The 20,191-nt window shown below is 44.2% G+C and overlaps 1 protein-coding gene across 2 annotated transcripts; it reads right to left on the bottom strand.

The window, feature by feature from the left end:
- Positions 1–4,221: 4,221 nt before the first annotated feature.
- On the bottom strand, positions 4,222–19,903 carry LOC134352183 (tubulin beta-5 chain-like). Of its 2 annotated transcripts, XM_063059470.1 has the most exons (5): positions 19,772–19,903; positions 17,337–17,461; positions 9,800–9,908; positions 9,566–9,676; positions 4,222–5,533 (listed from the first exon to the last, which is right to left on the bottom strand). In XM_063059470.1, the coding sequence occupies exons 3-5, from the start codon at positions 9,801–9,803 to the stop codon at positions 4,458–4,460; spliced, it is 1,191 nt and encodes a 396-aa protein (XP_062915540.1). In that variant the 5' UTR covers positions 9,804–9,908; positions 17,337–17,461; positions 19,772–19,903; the 3' UTR covers positions 4,222–4,457. The 2 variants fall into 2 exon arrangements, with proteins under 2 accessions (XP_062915540.1, XP_062915532.1); XM_063059462.1 differs by lacking the exons at positions 17,337–17,461; positions 19,772–19,903 and adding an exon at positions 10,220–10,362.
- Between the last annotated feature and the right edge of the window lie 288 nt (positions 19,904–20,191).

The raw sequence follows: 20,191 nt of genomic DNA, 5'->3' as shown, positions 1-20,191 counted from the left end.
AACTGCACACAGTATTCCAAATGAGGTCTCACTAATGCCCCATAGAGCCTCATCAACACCTCCTTACTCTTATACACTGTTCCTCTTGAAATGAATGCCAACATAGCATTCGCTTTCCTTACCGCCGATCCAACCTGGTGGTTAACCTTTAGGGTATCCTGAACGAGGATCCCCAAGTCCCTTTGCACTTCCGATTTTTGAATTTTCTCCCCATCTAAATAATAATCTGCCCGATTATTTCTTCTTCCGAAATGTACAACCGTACATTTGTCAACGTTGTATCTCATCTGCCATTTCTTTGCCCACTCTCCTAAACTGACGAAGTCTGTCTGCAACCTTTCCGTTTCTTCAACATTTCCTGCTCCTCCACCTATCTTGGTGTCATCCGCAAATTTAGCCACAAAACCATTTAATCCATAATCCAAATCATCGATATACATTGTCAACACCGACCCCTGCAGAACACCACTAGTAACCAGCAACCAATCAGAATAGGATCCCTTTATTCCCACCCTTTGCTTTCTGCCTATCAGCTAATGCTCCGCCCATTTCAATATCTTTCCTATAACTCCATGGGCTCTCATCTTATTAAGCAGCCTCATATGCGGCACCTTATCGAAGGCCTTTTGAATATCCAAATACACAACATCCACAGCCTCTGCCTTGCCAATCTTATTCGAGATTACCTCAAAAAATTCCAAGAGGTTGGTGAGGCAGGATCTTCCCTTCATGAAACCATGCTGGCTTCGGCCTATCTTGTCATGCACCTTGAGGTATTTCATTTTCTTTTTGCTGCCTCCTTCCTTTCTTAAATAACGATTTCTGGTAGGCTTAAATTTTATAAAATATATGTGCCCTGTGCCGCAGAGTTACTACCTACCAACAGACACTAATTCTCCTCGACCGCCCTGAGTAGCCAGCTTTCTTATCTGTACTAGTAAAGGCAGCACGGTAGTGTAGGGGTTAGTGTAATGCTACTACCGTGCCAACAACCCAAGTTCAATCCTGCCGCTCTCTATAAGGAGTTTGTCAGTGACCGCATGGGTTTCCTCCAGATACTCTGGTTTCCTCCCAGATTTCAAAGACATGCTGGTTACACGGGTGTAATTGTGTTGAGCTGAAAGAGCCCGTTACTGTGCTGCATCTCTAAATAAGGTAAAAGTTGCCTGCTCTTCTGGAAGTAATCAAGATGTAACTTGAGCAGCGGTGACAACACTGAGCTGAATCAAATGGATACATTGTCTCAGCCACCACTCCCACATGCTTATCGAGATCTGTTCCTTTGAGCAATGCTGAAGGAACTCAGCAAATCAGCAGGGGAATAAACAGTTGACGTTCATCAGGGTTGGAGAGGAAAGGGGCAGAAGGCAGAATAAGAGGATCGGTGGAGTGGAAGGAGTACGAGCTGGCAGGTGATAGATGAGACCAGGCAAAGGGGAAGGTGGTTGGGTGGAGGAAGGGGAATGATGCAAGAAGCTGGGATGGGGTAAGTGGAAGAGGTAAAAGGCCAAAGGAGGAGGAACCTAATAGGACAGGGAACCATGGAAGAAAAAGTAGGAGGTGGTGATGGGCAGATGATAAGGTCAGAGGAGGAAAAGAGAAGGAGTGAGAGAGGGTAACCAGAATGCAGAAAAATGGAGGAGGATGGGAGGAGAAAAATAGTGTTGGGAGTAATTACTTCAAGTTAGAGAAATCGATGTTCATGCCATCTGGTTCATGACTTTACTTCTTTCCTCCAGTTCCTTCAACCTCATTCACAGATCACTCGAGTGACATTTAGGCAATAAGACATAGGAGCAGAAATAGGCCACTTGACCCAGAAAGTCTGCTCCTCCATTCCATCATGGCTGATCTATTATCCCTCTCAACCCCATTCTCTCGCCTTGTTAACCCTGACTAACAAGAACCTATCAACCCGTTGCTTTAAATATACTCAATGTCTTGGCCTCCACAGCCATCCATGGCAATGAGTTCCAGAGATTCACCACCCTCCGGCCAAAGAAATTTCTCCTTGTTTCTGTCCTAAAAGAACGTCCCTCTTTTCTGAGGCAGTGCCCCCTGGTCTTAGGACTTGCCCAGTACAGGAAACAGCCTCTCCACATCCACTCTATCAATGCCTTTCAATATTCAATTAGATCCCTCCTCGTTCTTCTAAACAGCAGTGAGTACAGGCCCAGAGCAATCTTAACTCTCTCCTTCCTGTGAACCTCCTCTGGATTCACTGAGTCGTACAGACAGTAACGTTTGTTCTTGACTTATTCCTTATCAAAATGTGATAGTGATACAGCACAGAAGCTAGCCCTTTGGCTCACTATGTGCATTAACTACCCATCTTCAGTAATCCTATGTGCCAGCACTAGATCCGTCAACTTCTAAGCATTTAAAGGGCTCATCTAGATACTTCTCAAAGGTTGGTATTATCTACCTCCATCATCCAAATAGACAGTGTGTTTCAGGTACCAACCACCCTTTGGGTGAAGAAATTCTTCCTTAGATCCCCTCTAAAACTCTTATCCCTCACCCTAACACCCTCTAGTTTTTTATAGAAAGTAAATGTTACAGACTGATGAGGGTTCTGTGATGTTTTGGATACCACCTTATGAAACGAGCTTTGAGAAAGATTCTCTTTTTTTACAGGACCTTTCAGAATGTCCTAGAGTGCTTGGGTATCATCTTAATATCACATCTGAAAGACACCTCAGACAGCGCAACAGAAATCTGTAGTCTACAAAGCAGCAATCTGCCATCAGTGAGACTAGAGCACTTTAGCAAGTGGCCTCTAAACTTTTGATCATAAAGCTACAGCACACAATTAGGCCCTGAAGCTTAATGCCTAACTCGTCCACACCAATCTAGTCCCACTTGCCCATGTTTGGCCCGTATACTCTTCCAAATGTCCTTTGACTGCTGCTGTCATACCTGCCTCATTCATTTTCTTTGGTGGCTCATTCCATATACTCCTCGGCCTCTGCATGAAGAAGTTGTCCTTTGGGACCCTTTTAAATCTTTCCTCTCACCTTATTTACTAGCCTCTAGTTATTTTGGTTCCCCTTCCCTGGGAAAAAGACTGTATTTTCATCCCTCATGATTTTGTACACATCAGTAAGTTTGCCAGTCAAGTCCCTTTGTTCCAAGGAATAAAGTCCTAGCCTGCCCAACCTCTCCCCATAATGCAGGCCCTCAAGTCCTATCAACAGCCTCATAAATCTTCTTTGCACTCTTTCCAGTTTAATGTTTTTTAGTGTTTAATCTTCTCAGGCAAATTAATGGCTAGTAATGTGCATGATTTCATGCCCAGAAAATGCATGTTTGCACCACCCTGCTCCCCACCTCCCACCCCCATTTCTGTTCCTCAGTAAATGTTGTCTGTTGGCATGCTTCTACCATTTAGAAAGGATTACGGACAGTACAGGAGGCAGACACCCAGCCCAACTGTAGATGTGCCAAAGGTCAAACAATTGAATCTTAAACACAAAATACTCTGCAGATGCTGGGGTCAAAGCAACACTCACAACACACTGGAGGAACTCAGCAGATCGGGCAGCATCCGTGGAAAAGATCAGTCAACGTTTCGGGCCAGAACCCTTCCTCAGGACTGTAGGGGGAAGGGGCAGAGGCCCTATAAAGAAGGTGGGGGGAGGGTGGGAAGGAGAAGGCTGGTAGATTCCAGGTGAAAAACCAGTAAGGGGAAAGATAAAGGGGTGGGGGAGGGGAAGCAGGGAGGGGATAAGCAGGAAAGGTGAAGAACGAATAGGGGAAAATGAAACAATTGAATCTGTTACCAAGCTGATCCAGAGGATCTTAAGTAGTGAACATTTCCCTCCATAGATGCTGCCTGACCTGCTGAGCTCCTCCAGAGCTTTTTGTGTTGCTTAAGGTGTGCAGTGTTTACTTTTCTTTTGGAGGACTCTTTCTGTCCGGCCTTTGAAGTAACTGAGGTATAGCTTTAAAGCTGGGATCAACAACTGTCACTGCAACACTTTACAGCTGGACATCAACACCATGACACCTTTACATGTGGAGTTAACAGCGTCACTGTCACACCTTAACAGCTGGGATCAACACTGTAACTGTCAGCATCACAGCTGGACTCAACAGTGTCACCGTCAGAGCAACATCACCATCACTGTGGGTCACCCCTCTTCACCGAGCTGATACTGTATCCACTGACATAGGAGACCAGGTGAAAAGGCAAAAACATACAGACAGTGACCAGTTAATTTCAAAGCCTTTTAATAAATTCTACCTGTAATTCAAGATCAATTGTCAGATATGTTGAACTGCCAATTATTTCTACTATTAAAATTTCAAGTTTTCTTACACGGGAATTACAGCAAAGGCACATCAAGCAGGCAATGGATGATAAACAAAAGGTTAGTATTAGCTTCACTCTCATCATCCAAAAACCATTGATGGTTGTTAGCAATGGAAAAGATATTTAAGTGTATGGATGTATATCAGTTGCTCAATTGAGTCTCGTCTGCTTCTTCTTCATTCTCTTCAAAATATTCGCCCTCATCAGCGGTAGCGTCTTGATACTGTTGATACTCGGACACCAAATCATTCATATTGCTCTCCGCTTCAGAAAATTCCATTTCATCCATTCCTTCCCCAGTAAACCAATGCAGGAAAGCCTTCCTGCGGAACATGGCTGCAAACTGCTCTGATATGCGTTTGAACAGTTCCTGGATCGCTGTGCTGTTCCCTATAAAGGTAGAGGCCATTTTGAGCCCTCGGGGCGCGATGTCACACACAGCCACCTTGACGTTGTTAGGGATCCACTCCACAAAGTAGCTGCTGTTCTTACTCTGCACGGCGAGCATCTGCTCATCAATCTCCTTCATGGACATGGGACCCCGGAACACAGTGGCCACCGTCAGGTAGCGGCCGTGACGAGGGTCGCAGGCAGCCATCATGTTCTTGGCGTCAAACATCTGCTGGGTGAGCTCGGAGACCGAAAGGGTGCGGTACTGCTGGCTGCCCCGGGCAGTGAGAGGGGCGAAGCCGGGCATGAAGAAGTGGAGTCTGGGAAAGGGCACCATGTTCACAGCTAACTTCCTCAGATCGGCATTCAGCTGGCCAGGAAACCGCAAGGAAGTTGTCACCCCACTCATCGTTGCAGACACAAGGTGGTTCAAATCCCCGTACGTCGGAGTGGTGAGTTTTAAAGTACGGAAACAGATATCGTACAGTGCCTCATTATCGATGCAGTAAGTTTCGTCAGTGTTCTCGACTAACTGATGGACAGATAAGGTAGCGTTGTAAGGCTCGACCACGGTGTCTGAAACTTTGGGCGACGGCATGACACTGAACGTGTTCATTATTCTATCAGGATATTCCTCGCGGATCTTGCTGATCAGTAGCGTCCCCATTCCAGAGCCGGTGCCACCTCCCAGCGAATGAGTGAGCTGAAAGCCTTGGAGGCAGTCACAGTTTTCGCATTCCTTCCTTAGCACGTCCATCACCGAGTCCACCAGCTCTGCACCTTCTGTGTAGTGTCCTTTGGCCCAGTTGTTTCCTGCACCTGTTTGTCCTAATGGCCAGAGAAGAAGAAAGAATTACAGATCGACATTTAAAATCACAAGTGCTGATTGAACTGCTACATAAAATTTCCAGGAGTTTTTAGTCCATAATGCAGAAAGAAACACATGTTTTAAAGATTGTCAATTGCATTTTAATCTTATATAAACAATGAACAGAAGTAAAAAGAGTCAGGAATTAATGATCACCTCGAACAAGTATTCATTTGTACCCCTTACATATCTTCACATTCTCTTGCCTTGAAACCATCACTACACATTTTAAGGACTTTTATTATTAGTTGGTTTTGAAAATCTTTTCTAAATATTAAAATGCTGAGATTGGTAGAGGATAAAGCATTAAACAGAATGAATGAACTGGATGTCATAAAGGCCCTGAAATCTGTCAAAGGCAGAAAGCATATTCTTTCCACCAAACTTTTGAGATCTGAGAGGCAACAGAAACATCCAGGTAAAACTCATGTGGTCACAAGTAGAATGCCCAAGCTGTGCACAGGGGTCAGAATTGAACCCAGATTCCTAGAGCCGTGAGGCAGTACTGGCAACTGATGCATCTCCATGCTTCCACTTTCCAGCATATTCCTCCAGATCCCAGAAACACCCTGTGGGAACAGAGGTTCATCTTGCAACATTGCTTCCCACCATATGGAAGTTGCCTTACAGGCCACTCACCATTCCGACCTGGAAATATATTGCTGTTCTTTCAGTGTCACTGGGTCAAAATACCGGAGATCTCTCCAAGGGCTGCAGTGGTTAAAGAGGGTAGCTCATCACCACCTTCTCAAAGGTATCTAGGGATGGGCAGTTAAATGTAACAAACAATCTGCTACAGCAACTTGGTAGGTCAAACAGCATCTGTGGGGGCAAACGAACCAGCGACATTGTAGGTCAAAACCCTGAATTGGGTCTCCACTGAGTTCTTCCAGCAGATGAGTTGCTCCAGATTGTGGCATCTCTTGTATCTCCATGTACAATTCAATGCTGGTTTGTCCTATGAAGCCCATGTCCCTTGAATTAATGCATACCACGTGTTTTAAAATAAACCCACTCCAACCCAGCAGTGGAACAAATGGATTAATGAGAACTGGTGGCTGGTTTTCTTTCAGTGTGTTGTTACACGCCTTTTCAGCTCATCCCGAATTATCTGTGACCCTGAAAGTAAACTGCAGTGTGAGCTGAATGAAGCTTACAGCCACACTGCTGAATAAGCTGAACAATTCCAAACTGGCTGCATCAGCCTCACTGGTTAGCAGCCAGCTTTTTCAAAAGGGCGATCGGCCGACCAGAAATCCAGCTGCTGCATCATCTTGTTGAACGAAGTCCGGCCAAGAACACGTGCTTGCTTATACTCTCCGGCACTGCTTGTGAAAGAGGAGATGTACTTCTGTGTGTGGAACAGAGGTAACAGCCTGAGGCAAACGGCACAAGGAATATTAGAAATAAACCATTTAATTCCGGGAGTAGTTGAAATTTGGAATTGATTATCTGCAGGAAAGCTGGAAACTGAATCAGTGTCTTTTAAATCAAATTAAACTGGCACTAGAGAATAATAGGCAGGGGAATAGAACTGGTACAATTGTCTCTCAGAGGACATCATAGATCCGATGGGCCAAATGGTTTCCTTCTGTGCAACAATTTGATGACTTTATCCAGAGTTTATCTCTGTTTGGAGATCAGCAGGGGTGGGGGGACTTCTGAGAGTAAGTTCTTGTAAGCAGACAGTTCTCAGGCCATCTGGTTTACGTACGGTACATTGGAGATGATCCCACATCTCTTCTAAATGACTCCACAGAAACAGGGAGATCCGTTAGAAATGGAGCACTTATATCTGACAGTGTTTAAAATTAGATTCTCTCAAAAACAAACTGCACAGACTCGGGTCAAAGACTCTCAGTTCTTGAATGCAAGCAAAAGAAATATTTTATCTAAGCTGAACCACTTCTTTGAAATCGTGTCATTTTGTCTTCTACATTATGCCTATATTTGAAGGCAGCAGAGGAACAGGACTCCACCTCTTGAGACTTCAATCCCACTGCCGTAAATCAGATCAGAACCCCTCCCTCCACCATCTGCAAAGTCTCACTGGCTGACAAAGAGCATGACAGCCAAACTGTTTCCATCGAAGTCAGCTAACCAATGATACTGTGTTCAAAACAGGAATGGGCTTGCACTTCCAGAGCCCAGGGAGATAAGAGAAAAAGCAACATTACGTGAACTCAAATGCAAAATGCTAGAGATGTATTTCTTTTTGCCTCATTACATGCAAGGTTCATCTCAGCTTTACTTTGTATTCAGTAAACCTACTTTGAAATCTTAACAAAATGCAAGGTTGAGTAAGCTAGGCTTTTTTCTTTGGAGTGAAGGAGGATGAGAGGAGACTTATTAAGGTGTGTAAGATTATGAGAGGCATAGCTAATCCAGCACCTTTTCCTAGGATGGCAATGGGTAATAAGATAGGACATCCTTTAAAAGTGAGTGGAGGAAAGTTTAGGAGAGATGTGAGAGGTAGGTTTTTATACACAGAGAGTGGTGTGTGCCTGGAACACACTGCCACGGGTAGTGGTAGAAGCAGATATATTAGGGACATTTACAAGACTCTTAGATGGCCACACAGATGGAAAAAAACAAATGGAATGCTATTGGCAACATAGGAAGGAGGAGTTAGATCGATCATGGAGTATACTTATATAGGTCAGCAAAACGTTGTGGGCTGTATTGTTCTATGTTCAAAATGATTTGCGTCTCAGATTCTAAATTAGGTTCTTAGCAAACTATAAAAATATAGTTGTACATTCTGCATTGAATCTGCCAAATTTAAAAGCACTTTTAGTTACCCACATCTCCAGCATGGTGACCACAAGTTGGAGTAATGGAAGGTGCACAGACCAAAACAGAACTCCAGGATGCGGAGTGTTGAGTGACCTAGAAAGATCAGGCAACTAAAGACCATCACTCACAGCTGGATTCTACCTCATCGTGTAGGCTCTCGGCTGAAGCTGCCCACCACCTCTTTGCGGCCCCGGACACTCTTGGTCCACTGAGTTCCTCCAATGGTTTGATATATTTTTGTTCTGATCACACCATCGGCCATTTCAAGTTTAATTGTCATTCACCCATACACATGTATACGGCTAAACAAAACAGAGTTCCTCTAGGGATAACATGTAGGATCTTTGGTTAACTAGAACCTGTCGTCCATCCTAAGCTGTTGCTACACATGGTGCAAGGAAGGACACTTGTCTAGGTTTGGTTTCCCGGCCTAATCTCAGTTAGACACACATCCCCCCAATGTTCTCACTTTTCTGTCCTCTGCAGCAACTTTGTGACATCCCAGCCCTTCATTAGTCAGTAAGCTCTTTTTCCCAAAGGACTTATTCCAGCCAGGCCTCTTTACTGTTCACTCTCAGAGAAGCCACCTGTGAGATCAGAGGGAATCCACAGACCTTCTCCTCCCTCCATTCATCTCAGAACAAGAGGGCCCAGTTGAAACCTTCTAATGTAATATAGACAAGGAAAGAAAGCCTGTGGAAAGCCTGTGACTGCCTTTCAGCGTCACAGTACACAAACATTGGAAAACTCCCTATCCAAAGGCAGAAGAGCAGTCAATGAGCTGGCAAGTCAGTTTTGATTTGCAGCAAGTTATAAAGAACTCCTGTCTCAAAACCTAGTGGCTCCCCAGTCACTGTTAAGCTGAGAAGGGTCTGTACAAGGGTTCTCCAAGATGACACAGCCATAGCATCACAAGCCAGCACAACAGCACATGCAGGAAACGTTACTCTGCCCAACGTCAATGTACCCCATTAACACAAAGGGTCTGCGAATTATTTGTTGGAAAGCAAATTTTGCACTTGTCTGGCAGCTCTTACATCACTGCGCCGGCCTTGTTTTACATTTTGGGATAGCCCAGGCCGAACACTCGGAATATTAACCCCTTCTCGTGCAGATCAAGTTTCAAGCGAAAGGAAATCGACAGGATCTGGGACAGCGGGCATCCTTCAAAAGGTCGACACACCCAGGAGACTCACCAAATATGAAATTATCCGGTTTGAAGAGTTGTCCCAAACTCCCCGAGCGAACACTGTCCATCGTCCCCGGCTCCAAGTCCAAGAGGATCGCTCTGGGAACATACTTCTGGGCTGCAAGGTTAGTCGATTTGCCATGTTAGTGAGAGTCACATACTGAAAGACAACAGCCGGCGGAAACACCAGCCACCTCCCCCCACCCGTTGCAAGAATTCCCCCTCCCCACCAGAAACTCACACATCGCTTCGTTGTAGTACACGTTGATTCTCTCCAGTTGCAAGCGCGAGTCTCCAATGTAATTGCCCCCGGGATCGATGCCATGCTCGTCGCTAATCACCTCCCAAAACTACAGCAAAGTAAAGAGAGAGAGAATAAATTGGATTTCAGTCTGTGAGTATGGAGACAAGTCGCTCCCTGTCTAATCACCAGACAGGCGCGGGGTCTGGCCCAACTCCAGAATTAGAGTGTATAAATCGCCCAAAATTCCTAACGGAAAATCTAAAGCCCCTCCCAAAAACAACAAGTGGTTTTGAGAGATTTCTTCTCCCCTGCTACAGGTTTGAAGAGTTTGGGAGGAAGTTCAGTGAATACCCCGATACTGAACGCGTTCGTTCCCGGGACACGGCACAGAAGTTAGCAGCTCGGGATTTATCCCACCTTGCTCCCGATCTGGTTCCCGCACTGTCCCGCCTGAATGTGAACAATCTCTCGCATGGTGCTCCTCTTCACGGGCTCCGAGTCGACCACTTGTCCTCTGATCCCGGTCTTGGGCGGCTCCCTCGGCCCTTTTTATAAAGTAGGCGCGGCGCCCACCCACCCACCCGCATTCCTGACCGTCCCACTCAGTCCAGAGGCGGAGCCAACGCAAGGGACGCTGAAACCTCCGACTGACTGGGCGGCGAAAGCCGTCGGTGGGAAACTTACTGGTCGAGGAGTCCCGTGATTCACGGTTCAACTCCTACCAGGGCATTTGTGGAGCTTGGTATAACACAGAATAGTAGAGCACAAGAACAGGCCCCTTCGGCCCACGATAGCTGTGCTGACCATGTTGCCAAACTAAATTTATCTGCCTGTATATAACCCACACCTCTCCATTCCCTGGCTGTTCATGTGTCTCCCTAAAGATCTTGTAAACACCACTGTGATATCTGTGTCCATCACATAAGAAATAATAGGAGCAGGAGTAGGCCATCTGGCCCATTGAGTCTGCTCTGCTATTCAATAAGATCATGGCTGATCTGGCCATGGACTCATCTTTATCTACCCGCCTTTTCCCAATAACCCTTAATTCCCCTACTATGCAAAAAACCTATCCAAGCTTGCCTTAAATATATTTACTGAGGTAGCATCATTGGGCACTGCTTCATTGGGCAGAGAATTCCACAGATTCACCAATCTTAGGGAAAAGCAATTCCTCCTCATCTCCATCCTAAATCTACTCCCCCAAATCTTGAGGCCATGTCCCCTAGTTCCAGTCTGACCTACCAATGCAAACAACTTTCCTGTCTCTTTCTTATCCATCACCCTTGACAACGCATTCCAAGCACCCAGCTCTCTCTCTCTCTCTGTAAAACAGCTGTCTGACATGTCTCCTTTGAACTTTCCCCCTCTCTCCTTAAATGCATATGCTTTGGATGTTTCTTTCCTGGAAGAACGACTCTGACACTATTCCGGATCTATACCTCTCCTAATTTTTTAAACTTCTATCAGGTGTCCAGATGAACAATTGAAGTTTGTCCAAACTTTCCTTAATCTAGACAGCATCCTGGTGAACCTCTTCAAAGCATCCACATCCCTCCTTTAATGGGGTGAACAGAACTGCACTCAGAGGCCTGAACAAGGTTTACAACAGACTCCATTTCTCTTACACTCAGTGTTCTGACCAGTAAAGCCATGTGTGCCATATGCCTATTTATTTTTGTGGCCACTTTCAAGGAGCTATAGACTTGGACCCCAAAATCAATGTTGTTAAAGGTCCTGCCGTCTACTGTGCTCTCTCCCCTTATATTTGACCTTCCAAAGTTCAAACCTTGCACTTTTCAAATTTCAACACAGCTGTTTCTCTGCCAAAATCTGCAACTGATCTGCACCCTACACAGTGCCCTTTCACAACCTTCATCACTGTCCACAAATCGCTAGTCGTGTTGTCCACAAACTTGATATTAAAAGCAAGATTGTAATGCCCAACGTTCCATCTACTACAGGATCACTAATGGCCTCCAGGCCAGGAATCCCACCATCCCACCCAAACCCAAGCCCACTGATGCTTCAAGGTATACTTAGCTGCACACCCTACAATCAGCTAGAAACATAGAACTGAACAGCCCATATCATCTTTGCCAACGATGGTACTTATTTGCACCAATCCCTTCAGGCTTGTATCCCTCCACAGCTTTCCTCTCTAAGTATAAGCAAATGCCTTTTAACTAATGTAGTTCTAACTGCAATCTGTAATTATATCCTGTTCCAATATACCTGCTAACTTAAAACATTGGGAAGGATTTTTAAAACAATTTGATGTACTGATGCATAGAGGATTGGCTGTAACAAATGTGACACCCACTGGAGAGAACCCAGAAGAATCCATCTGATCATCTGCTTTCAGTACATCGGACATTGAGAATCCTACTATTTACTTTGAGCTGGGTGACAAATTGGTTAAAAGGTTGGCACAACATTGCGGGCTGAAGGGCCCGTACCGTGCTGTATTTCTGTTGTGACTTTTGGGGCAACAGAAGGAAAGAAAGAGATATTAGGGTGTTGTGTACAGGGAGTGGGTTTGGATATTCATAGGGAGTGAGGCCCTGAATATTTACAGGGAATCTGGAAATTAATGGAGTGTGTGAATAGAAACAGGGAACGAGTGTGAATATTTAAGTGGGTTTTACACAAACATGTGTGTGTGTGTGTGTGTGTGTGTGTGTGTGTGTGTGTGTGTATGGATATTTACAGAGTATGGGTATTTGCATATTTCCTAGCTTCTCAGCACTAAAATTCATCAGCCACCTAGTTTCCCATTCTACCACCCTCTTTATAGCTCCTTGAAGTTTATTTCTATTCTTCTTGCAGATCGCTGCTCTTCCAAATTTTTTAAAAATGTTAACCAGAAAAGATACTGCAGAAGTCCACAGCAACACACACAAAATGCCAGAGGACCTCAGCAGGTCAAGCAGTACCTGTGGAGAGGAATGAACAGTCAACATTTTGGGCCAAGGACTTTCATCAGGCCTTTCATCAGGACTTTCATCAGGATCCATTGCACATTAACGTTTGTCTTCTGCAACACTCACAACACACTGGAGGAACTCAGCAGGTTGGGCAGCATCCGTGGAAACGATGAGTCGACGTATTGGGCCGGAACCCTTTGTCCGGCCCGAAACGTCGACTCATCATTTCCACGGATGCTGCCCGACCTGCTGAGTTCCTCCAGAGTGTTGTGAGTGTTGCTTTGATCCCAGCATCTGCAGATTATTTTGTGTTAACGTTTGTCTTCTGTTGGGTGCTTAAGTTATGGGCACATCTGGTAGAAAGTAGCTGTATTGCCGAATAACCTTCCCCTCCGGGAATCAGGACCATTCAAGATAAGTTGCCCTGTGGAGCAGTCAGTATTCACGGCATTTTTTTACATTTTGATATGAAGAGTGGAAGAGTGGACACAGACCAGTAGAAGATCACAGCATGAACGATACATGGAGAACACAGACAGATACAAGCCAAAGACAGCAAAATGGATGAAGTCAGAGTGAGTCAGACAGATACGTTGACATGAGTAAGGGAAGGGAGCCAGTTGTGGGGGAATGGATACAGACAGGCTTTAGCTGCTGGACACTGCGTTACATTTGAATGACTAATTATCTTCCCCCAAATGTATGGTGCAGAGTTGGAAGCAACTGTTTACTGTTATCACTGCAAATTAATTTCTCAAAGTTGATGTAGGGAATGAGGATATTGACCATCTTCTCATAATTTATTTCATGCTTAAACCTCCAGCAGAAACTTTTGTATGAATAACACTTCCTCAGTCAAAATAACAAGAGATTTGCATTTCTATAGCACCCTTCACATCCATTTCAAGGTTGTCAGAAGAAGCTTTTTAGCACATAGAGTCATAGGACACTACAATACAGAAGTAGGCCATTCAGCCCATCGAGTCTGTGTTGATCCAGTCCTATTTACCCGCACCTGGACTGCTCTCATCCATGTACCAATCGGAATTTATTTTAAAGGTTACAATTGAAACTTCATCTACCATTTCTGCTGACAACTTATTCCACATTTTTAAAAAAGTTCCCCCCTCAGATCCCCCTTAAATATTTCATCTTTCACCTTGAAACTATAATACATCTCCCTCAACCTCAGGGTGTCACGAACCCTGTGACGGGAATAAAGAACCAGCAGAGATGGAAAACACTTTGGAGTCCAGTTTTGCTATAAACTAATAATATTTATTAGTAACTACACAATACAGTAATATAAATGTAGATAAATCAAACAGGTTAGCAATAATTATATATATCAGTAAGTGTGGAAATATATGTATGAAAAACCAAGCTTCTTTAAGTCTAGGGGTAAAAAGATAGAGTCTTACGATGATGAGTAAAGTTCAGTTCAGTTCGTGGTATTGAGTTGAGTAGTGATAGAGAGAGAGAGAGAGAGAGAGAGAGAGAGATTTGAGTCTTCAGGTGGGCTGACATCGTCAATCTTCTCGTTGTCCTTCGAACTCCTTTAAAAGTCACCAACTGTGACTTTAATAAAGGGGACCGGTTTTCTGTGGAGGAGCTATCCCCCAGGCGAGGGTGGACACATGGACAACTCCCCACCAGTCAACCCTTTTCCTCTTTCCACTGCAAGAGCGACGGATCAATCCGCCTAATCGAACCTCTAAAACCCACTTTTCCTGCTGGCACAACAGTGCTCATTCAGTGTCCAGAACATGTGTCTAAGGTCTATCATCTGACCTCCTATTTTATCTTCCCATGCTGAGCATCTACTGTCATTCAAATAATCCCTCCTTCCTTTGTCTGTGTAAGAAATGCAAGCAGGCAAAAAGTCCTTGAAGAAGTATCAACAACCTGCCTTCGGTCACCATAGCAACTTTCGAGATGCTCGGTGCTATCTCTCTCCAACTCAGCAGATATCCAAAAGTTAACCAGTTCTTAAAGTGACAGTCCAACAGTTAGTCTTCATCTCTCTCTCTCTTTTACAAACAAGTTGTCGGTGTTAAATAACTCTCTCTCTCTCTTTTCAAAAGCACAGTTAATAGGGGTAATCCAGGATCCCATCACAAGGGGAAAACATCTTCATCTATCTATCACACAAGAACCCTATCTATATCCCTCATAATTTTGTATACCTCTATAAAATCCTGAGTCAGAGGATGATCCATCTATGCTTCCTCTTGCAACCTCCATCACCCCAGTCACCAGCCTTCAGTTGCCATCACTCCACATGGCATCCAGAACGTAGGACACTACACAACATACAGAACCAGACCACCTCCCACCAGTGATACTGAAGATCTGAGCTCCCAGACCAGCCATGCTTCTGGCCAAGCTGTTGCTCTAAAGTTACAACACTAGCATCTTCCTGACAATGTGCTAAATTCCCAGGACAAACCAATCCAGCTAATTTCCACACAATTGGTTGACTCCCATATACCAGCAAAGATATCCTTGAGAGAGCCATCAAGGAGCACTAACCAATAACCTGCTTAATGGGAACACTCAGCAACATAGAATAGTACAGCACCTGATCAGGCCCTTTGGACTGCAGTGTCTGTGCCAAACATGATGCCAATTTAAACACATAATCTGCGTCTCTCCATTCTCTGCCTGTTCTTGTCCCCGTCTAACTGCCTTTTAAACATCACTATGTATCTGCTTCCACCACTTCTTCTGTCAGCACATTCCAGGCAACCAATACTCGTTGCAAAATAACTCACAACGAGCTGGAATGAGCTGCCAGCAGAAGTGGTGGATGTGGATAACATTTAAGAGATGTTTGGATAGGCACACAAATAAGAGGAGTTTGCGGGGCTATGGTCTGGATTTGAGTAGACGGGACAAGGCAGCAATATAGGTCAGAACGGACTAGATGGGTTGAAGAATCTGTTCTGTGCTGTAGTTCTCTGTGACTCTATGACTCCAAATCTGGTTTAAAATTTCCCACTTCATCTTAAACCTATACCCGCCAGTATTTGAAATTTCCACTCAGGAAAAGACCAATATTTATTTATACCAATATTTAATTCCTTATCCACCTTGTATTTAGTCACTCTATGATGCAAAGGACTGGCAAGGCTCAATGACTCTGCCCAGCAGGGACAGAAATGCATCTAGTGATATAATCACTGTACTAAGAATGGAGCCAAGAGTCAGAGGTCTTGATGGTGTGTAGGTATCAGAAGTCACAAAAATAGCCTCTAGATCAGGTTTGGCAGAGCTGGTACTTCACGCCTGCAGAGACCCGGGTTCAATCCTGACCTTGAGCACTGTCTGTGTGAGTGACTATTTTGTATCTGTGTTGCAGTATGTACTGACTGATACTGACCATTTGTTTTTGGCCTTGAGCCCATCCTGGTAGGGTCAACTAGCCAAATCTCACAGAGCAGCGCAACTCAGAACTCATTCAAAAGTTTATTGAAATCTACTAGCACAGGTATTAATATAAAATCTTTGACATAGAAACCATAGAAAAACTACAGCACAGAAACAGGCCTTTTGGCCCTTCTTGGCTGTGCCGAACTAATTTCTGCCTAGTCCCACTGACCTGCACACGGACCACATCCTTCCATACACCTCCCATCTATGTATCTGTCCAATTTATTCTTAAATGTTAAAAAAGAACCTGCATTTACCACCTCATCTGGCAGCTCATTCCACACTCTCACCACTCTCTGTGTGAAGAAGCCCCCACCTAATGTTCCCTTTAAACTTTTCCCCCCTCACCCTTAACCCATGTCCTCTGGTTTTTTTCTCCCCTTGCCTCAGTGGAAAAAGCCTGCTTGCATTCACTCTATCTATACCCATCATAATTTTATATACCTCTATCAAATCTCCCCTCATTCTTCTACGCTCCAGGGAATAAAGTCCTAACCTATTCAACCTTTCTCTGTAACTGAGTTTCTCAAGTCCCGGCAACATCTTTGTAAACCTTCTCTGCACTCTTTCAACCTTATTAATATCCTTCCTGTAATTTGGTGACCAAAACTGAACACAATACTCCAGATTCAGCCTCACCAATGCCTTATACAACCTCATCATAACATTCCAGCTCTTATACCCAATACTTTGATTAATAAAGGCCAATGTACCAAAAGCTCTCTTTACGACCCTATCTACCTGTGACGCCACTTTTAGGGAATTTTTGTATCTGTATTCCCGCTGTTCTCCTGCGTTCCTCAGTGCCTTACCATTTACCCTGTACTACAAAACATATTACAAGAAATCTCAAAAGACTTGCACATATATGATAAATGCTGGAAACTATAATAAAGAATCATGTACTGCTGCAGGGTTTGATACTTGAACAATCTTACATGGTTTTTAATTCTTAACTAACAATAAATTCAGCTCCTATGTTATCAGCTGTGATTCTGATTCTCCAACTCACCCGGTGTGTTGGGGGGAGGTGGTTGTGATACACAGGCTGAATCTGCTCAGTTACTCTGTGAAAACTGCCCTTCTTGGTGCTTACCTCAGTATTTTTTCTAGTAGAAAATAGTCACGCATGTGATAATTAATTGACATGAACCCCTCACTTTGCAACTATTTACCTTGTATGCCCATGGACTCTAACCCAATTAGTCCAGTTATTTCATCGTCATCAATCTTCACTGGAACGTTGTGGGAGTCTGGGAGAGCTCTGAGCTTATCAGCGCCTGAAGAACTTGCTCCCACTCTGCAGGCATTCAACAAACAAATAGATTAGTAATCTTTGGGAAAAGAACATGATGTCATTTATGTCCTTGGGTTAATCTTGTTTTCTCACACCTTCTTCAAATTGCTGAACAAAGATCACATGGTGTCTCATGGCTTGCTGAGTAGACTTTGGAGAGCCAGAAAACGCTGTCACCAGAGCAGGAGGACTAGGAGAATGAATGGAACCAAGGGCTGACTGATTTCCTGGTCCTGATGGCCTACGTCCTGCGGCTTAGAACATCGAAGATTATAATCGCATGTACAGGCCCTTCGGCACAGGCACTGACCATGATGCCAATTTAAACTGCCTTCACATGGTCCGTATCTCCCCTTTTCCTGTCTTTTCACATGTCTGACTAAATACCTCGAAACACTGCGATTGTATCTCCTGTCACCTCTTCCCCTGCAGCCCATTCCAGGCACATTACTACTCTCTGTAAAAACTCACCAAACAGATCTCCTTTAAACTTTCCCCCTCTCAGCTTAAACCTAGGCCCTGCAGTATTTGACATTTACACCCAGGGTAAAGGCTCAGGCTATCTTCCCTGTTTGTGCATCTCATAATTTTAGAAACTTCTATCAATCGCCTCCTCAGCTTTGAAAACTCTAGAAAAAACAATTTCCGTTTGTTCAACCTCGCCTTGCTAATACAGGCAAGTAAACACTTCCACATTTCTACAGAGTCTTCATGTCCTTCCTGTAATGTAACTTCCAGAAATGCACACAACACTCCAGACGTGGACTAACAAAGTTTTATACAGCTGCAACATGACTTCCCATGTATGGAGAAGGGAAGGAAGGTGATGCAGGGGTCCAAGGTGAATGGTGGACTGAGATGTTATGTTTTGTAACTCCAAGATATAAACCTAATTGAAAGAAAAAGACGGGAGCCTGGGAGAACATCTACATTTTGTCTTTAAGCAAGGTGGCGGCATGGTGGCGTATGCCATTCCATATAACTCGTAATGAATTATTTAACACAACACTCCATCCTGCTCAGCTATAAACTCCAACTCAATAAAGAATGTGTGTATATAAGAATATCCTGTTCAGGCCTAAAGATTTAATCACTATGGAGGATTTCTTACTCTTGTGGGATAATGTCTTTCCCAACAAGGGAGGGGGGTCACTCTGCTTGGCAGGTGAAACTTGTGGCTGTGAAGCAATCCCTGGTTCTGGGGCCCACAATTTACTAACCTGTATGTCATTGGATGTGGAATGCCCAGAGGAATCCCATGCAGTCACAGGAGAATGTACAAACTCCAGAATGTCCAAACTCTACAGACAAACCCCGATCGCTAATGTTACAAAGCATTACGCTAGATGTAATGCCACCATGCCTATCTAAGAGACTCTTAGATTGGCACATGGATGAAAGAAAAATAGGGGGCTATGTGGGAGGGAAGGGTTAGACTGATCATGGAGTAGTTTAAAGTTAGCACAACATTGTGGGCCAAAGGGCCTGTACTATATTTTATCTCATCATGACAGGTATGGTTCTGATGGGCTTTGTCAGGGTTCTGCTGAGACTTGAGGGGATTCAACAGCATGGACATGGTTTCAGAATAAGGAGTTGCCCTTTTCAGTTGAAGCTGAAAAGGATTTCTCTCCCCCAAAGCATTATGAATGCTTGGAATTCTCTACCCCAGCGAGTTCTGGAGGCGGAATCATTGAATATATTGAAGCCTGGGGTAAATCACTGGATTTTAGACAAGTCAAGATTTGGAAGGGAAGAGAGCTGAGACGAAGGTCAGAGCAGGCATGATGCTACTGATTGGTGGTGCAGGTATATGGGCGGAATGGCCTTCACCTGCTCTTCTTGCTTATGTTTGTATGCATGGTCAATCTGGTACCTACTTTCTGAGTCAGGACTGTGAGGGCTTCTCTCATTCATTCCTGCAAATGGATGGAGTTTGTTCCTCATCCCTTGTTACCCATTGAACTAAGTGATTTGCCAGCATCCACCTACACTGTTGGTAATGTTTAAAGCAATCAATTACTCAACCTACATGTTTATTTGCATAATTACCAAATGAGCACCTATTATGCAGGGGAATCTTGGATCTCTCAACAAAGGAGATTACTCAGTTGATGCTAGTTTAAGCAAGTCAATGCCAGAGTAGTCGTAATTGGCAACTGGTTATTATTGTTGCATGTACTGAGAAAAAGTTAAAAAACTTTGTTTTGTGTGCCATGCAGACAGATTATTCCAAACATCAGTACATCAAGGTAGTACAAAGGGAAAAGCAATAACAGAATGCAGAATATACAGTACATAGTATTGACTTACGGAGTAAGTGCAAGAGTTCGTCTTTATCGTACAGAGGTCAGTTCATGAGTCTTGTAGCAATTGTCCTTGAGCCTGGTGGTGCCTTTTCACAAGCTTTTGTTCTTCTCCCAAACAGGTGGTGGAAGAAGAGAGAATAATGGGTCTTTGATTGGCTTGGCTGCTTGAACCCAATGTTTGGATGTCGACTTATGCGCCAGGCCAGATTGAAAAGATCGGGGTGTCAGGGCCTGAGGTGAGGGATGGGCAGGTTCAAATCGCTGCTCCACGACAGTTACTTGTCTCTGTGCTGAACTACAGTGAACGATGGGACTCTCTGTACAGACCACTTCAAAATACTGTTTGCTTGCATTTATTGTTTGCATGATGTATTTTATTACCTACTTGGATAATAAATGTACTTTGAACTTTGAAATTTAGACC

Source organism: Mobula hypostoma, chromosome 1, assembly GCF_963921235.1.
Source record: "Mobula hypostoma chromosome 1, sMobHyp1.1, whole genome shotgun sequence".
Classification (NCBI taxonomy): domain Eukaryota; kingdom Metazoa; phylum Chordata; class Chondrichthyes; order Myliobatiformes; family Myliobatidae; genus Mobula; species Mobula hypostoma.
This window is presented reverse-complemented; position numbering and strand designations above follow the sequence as displayed.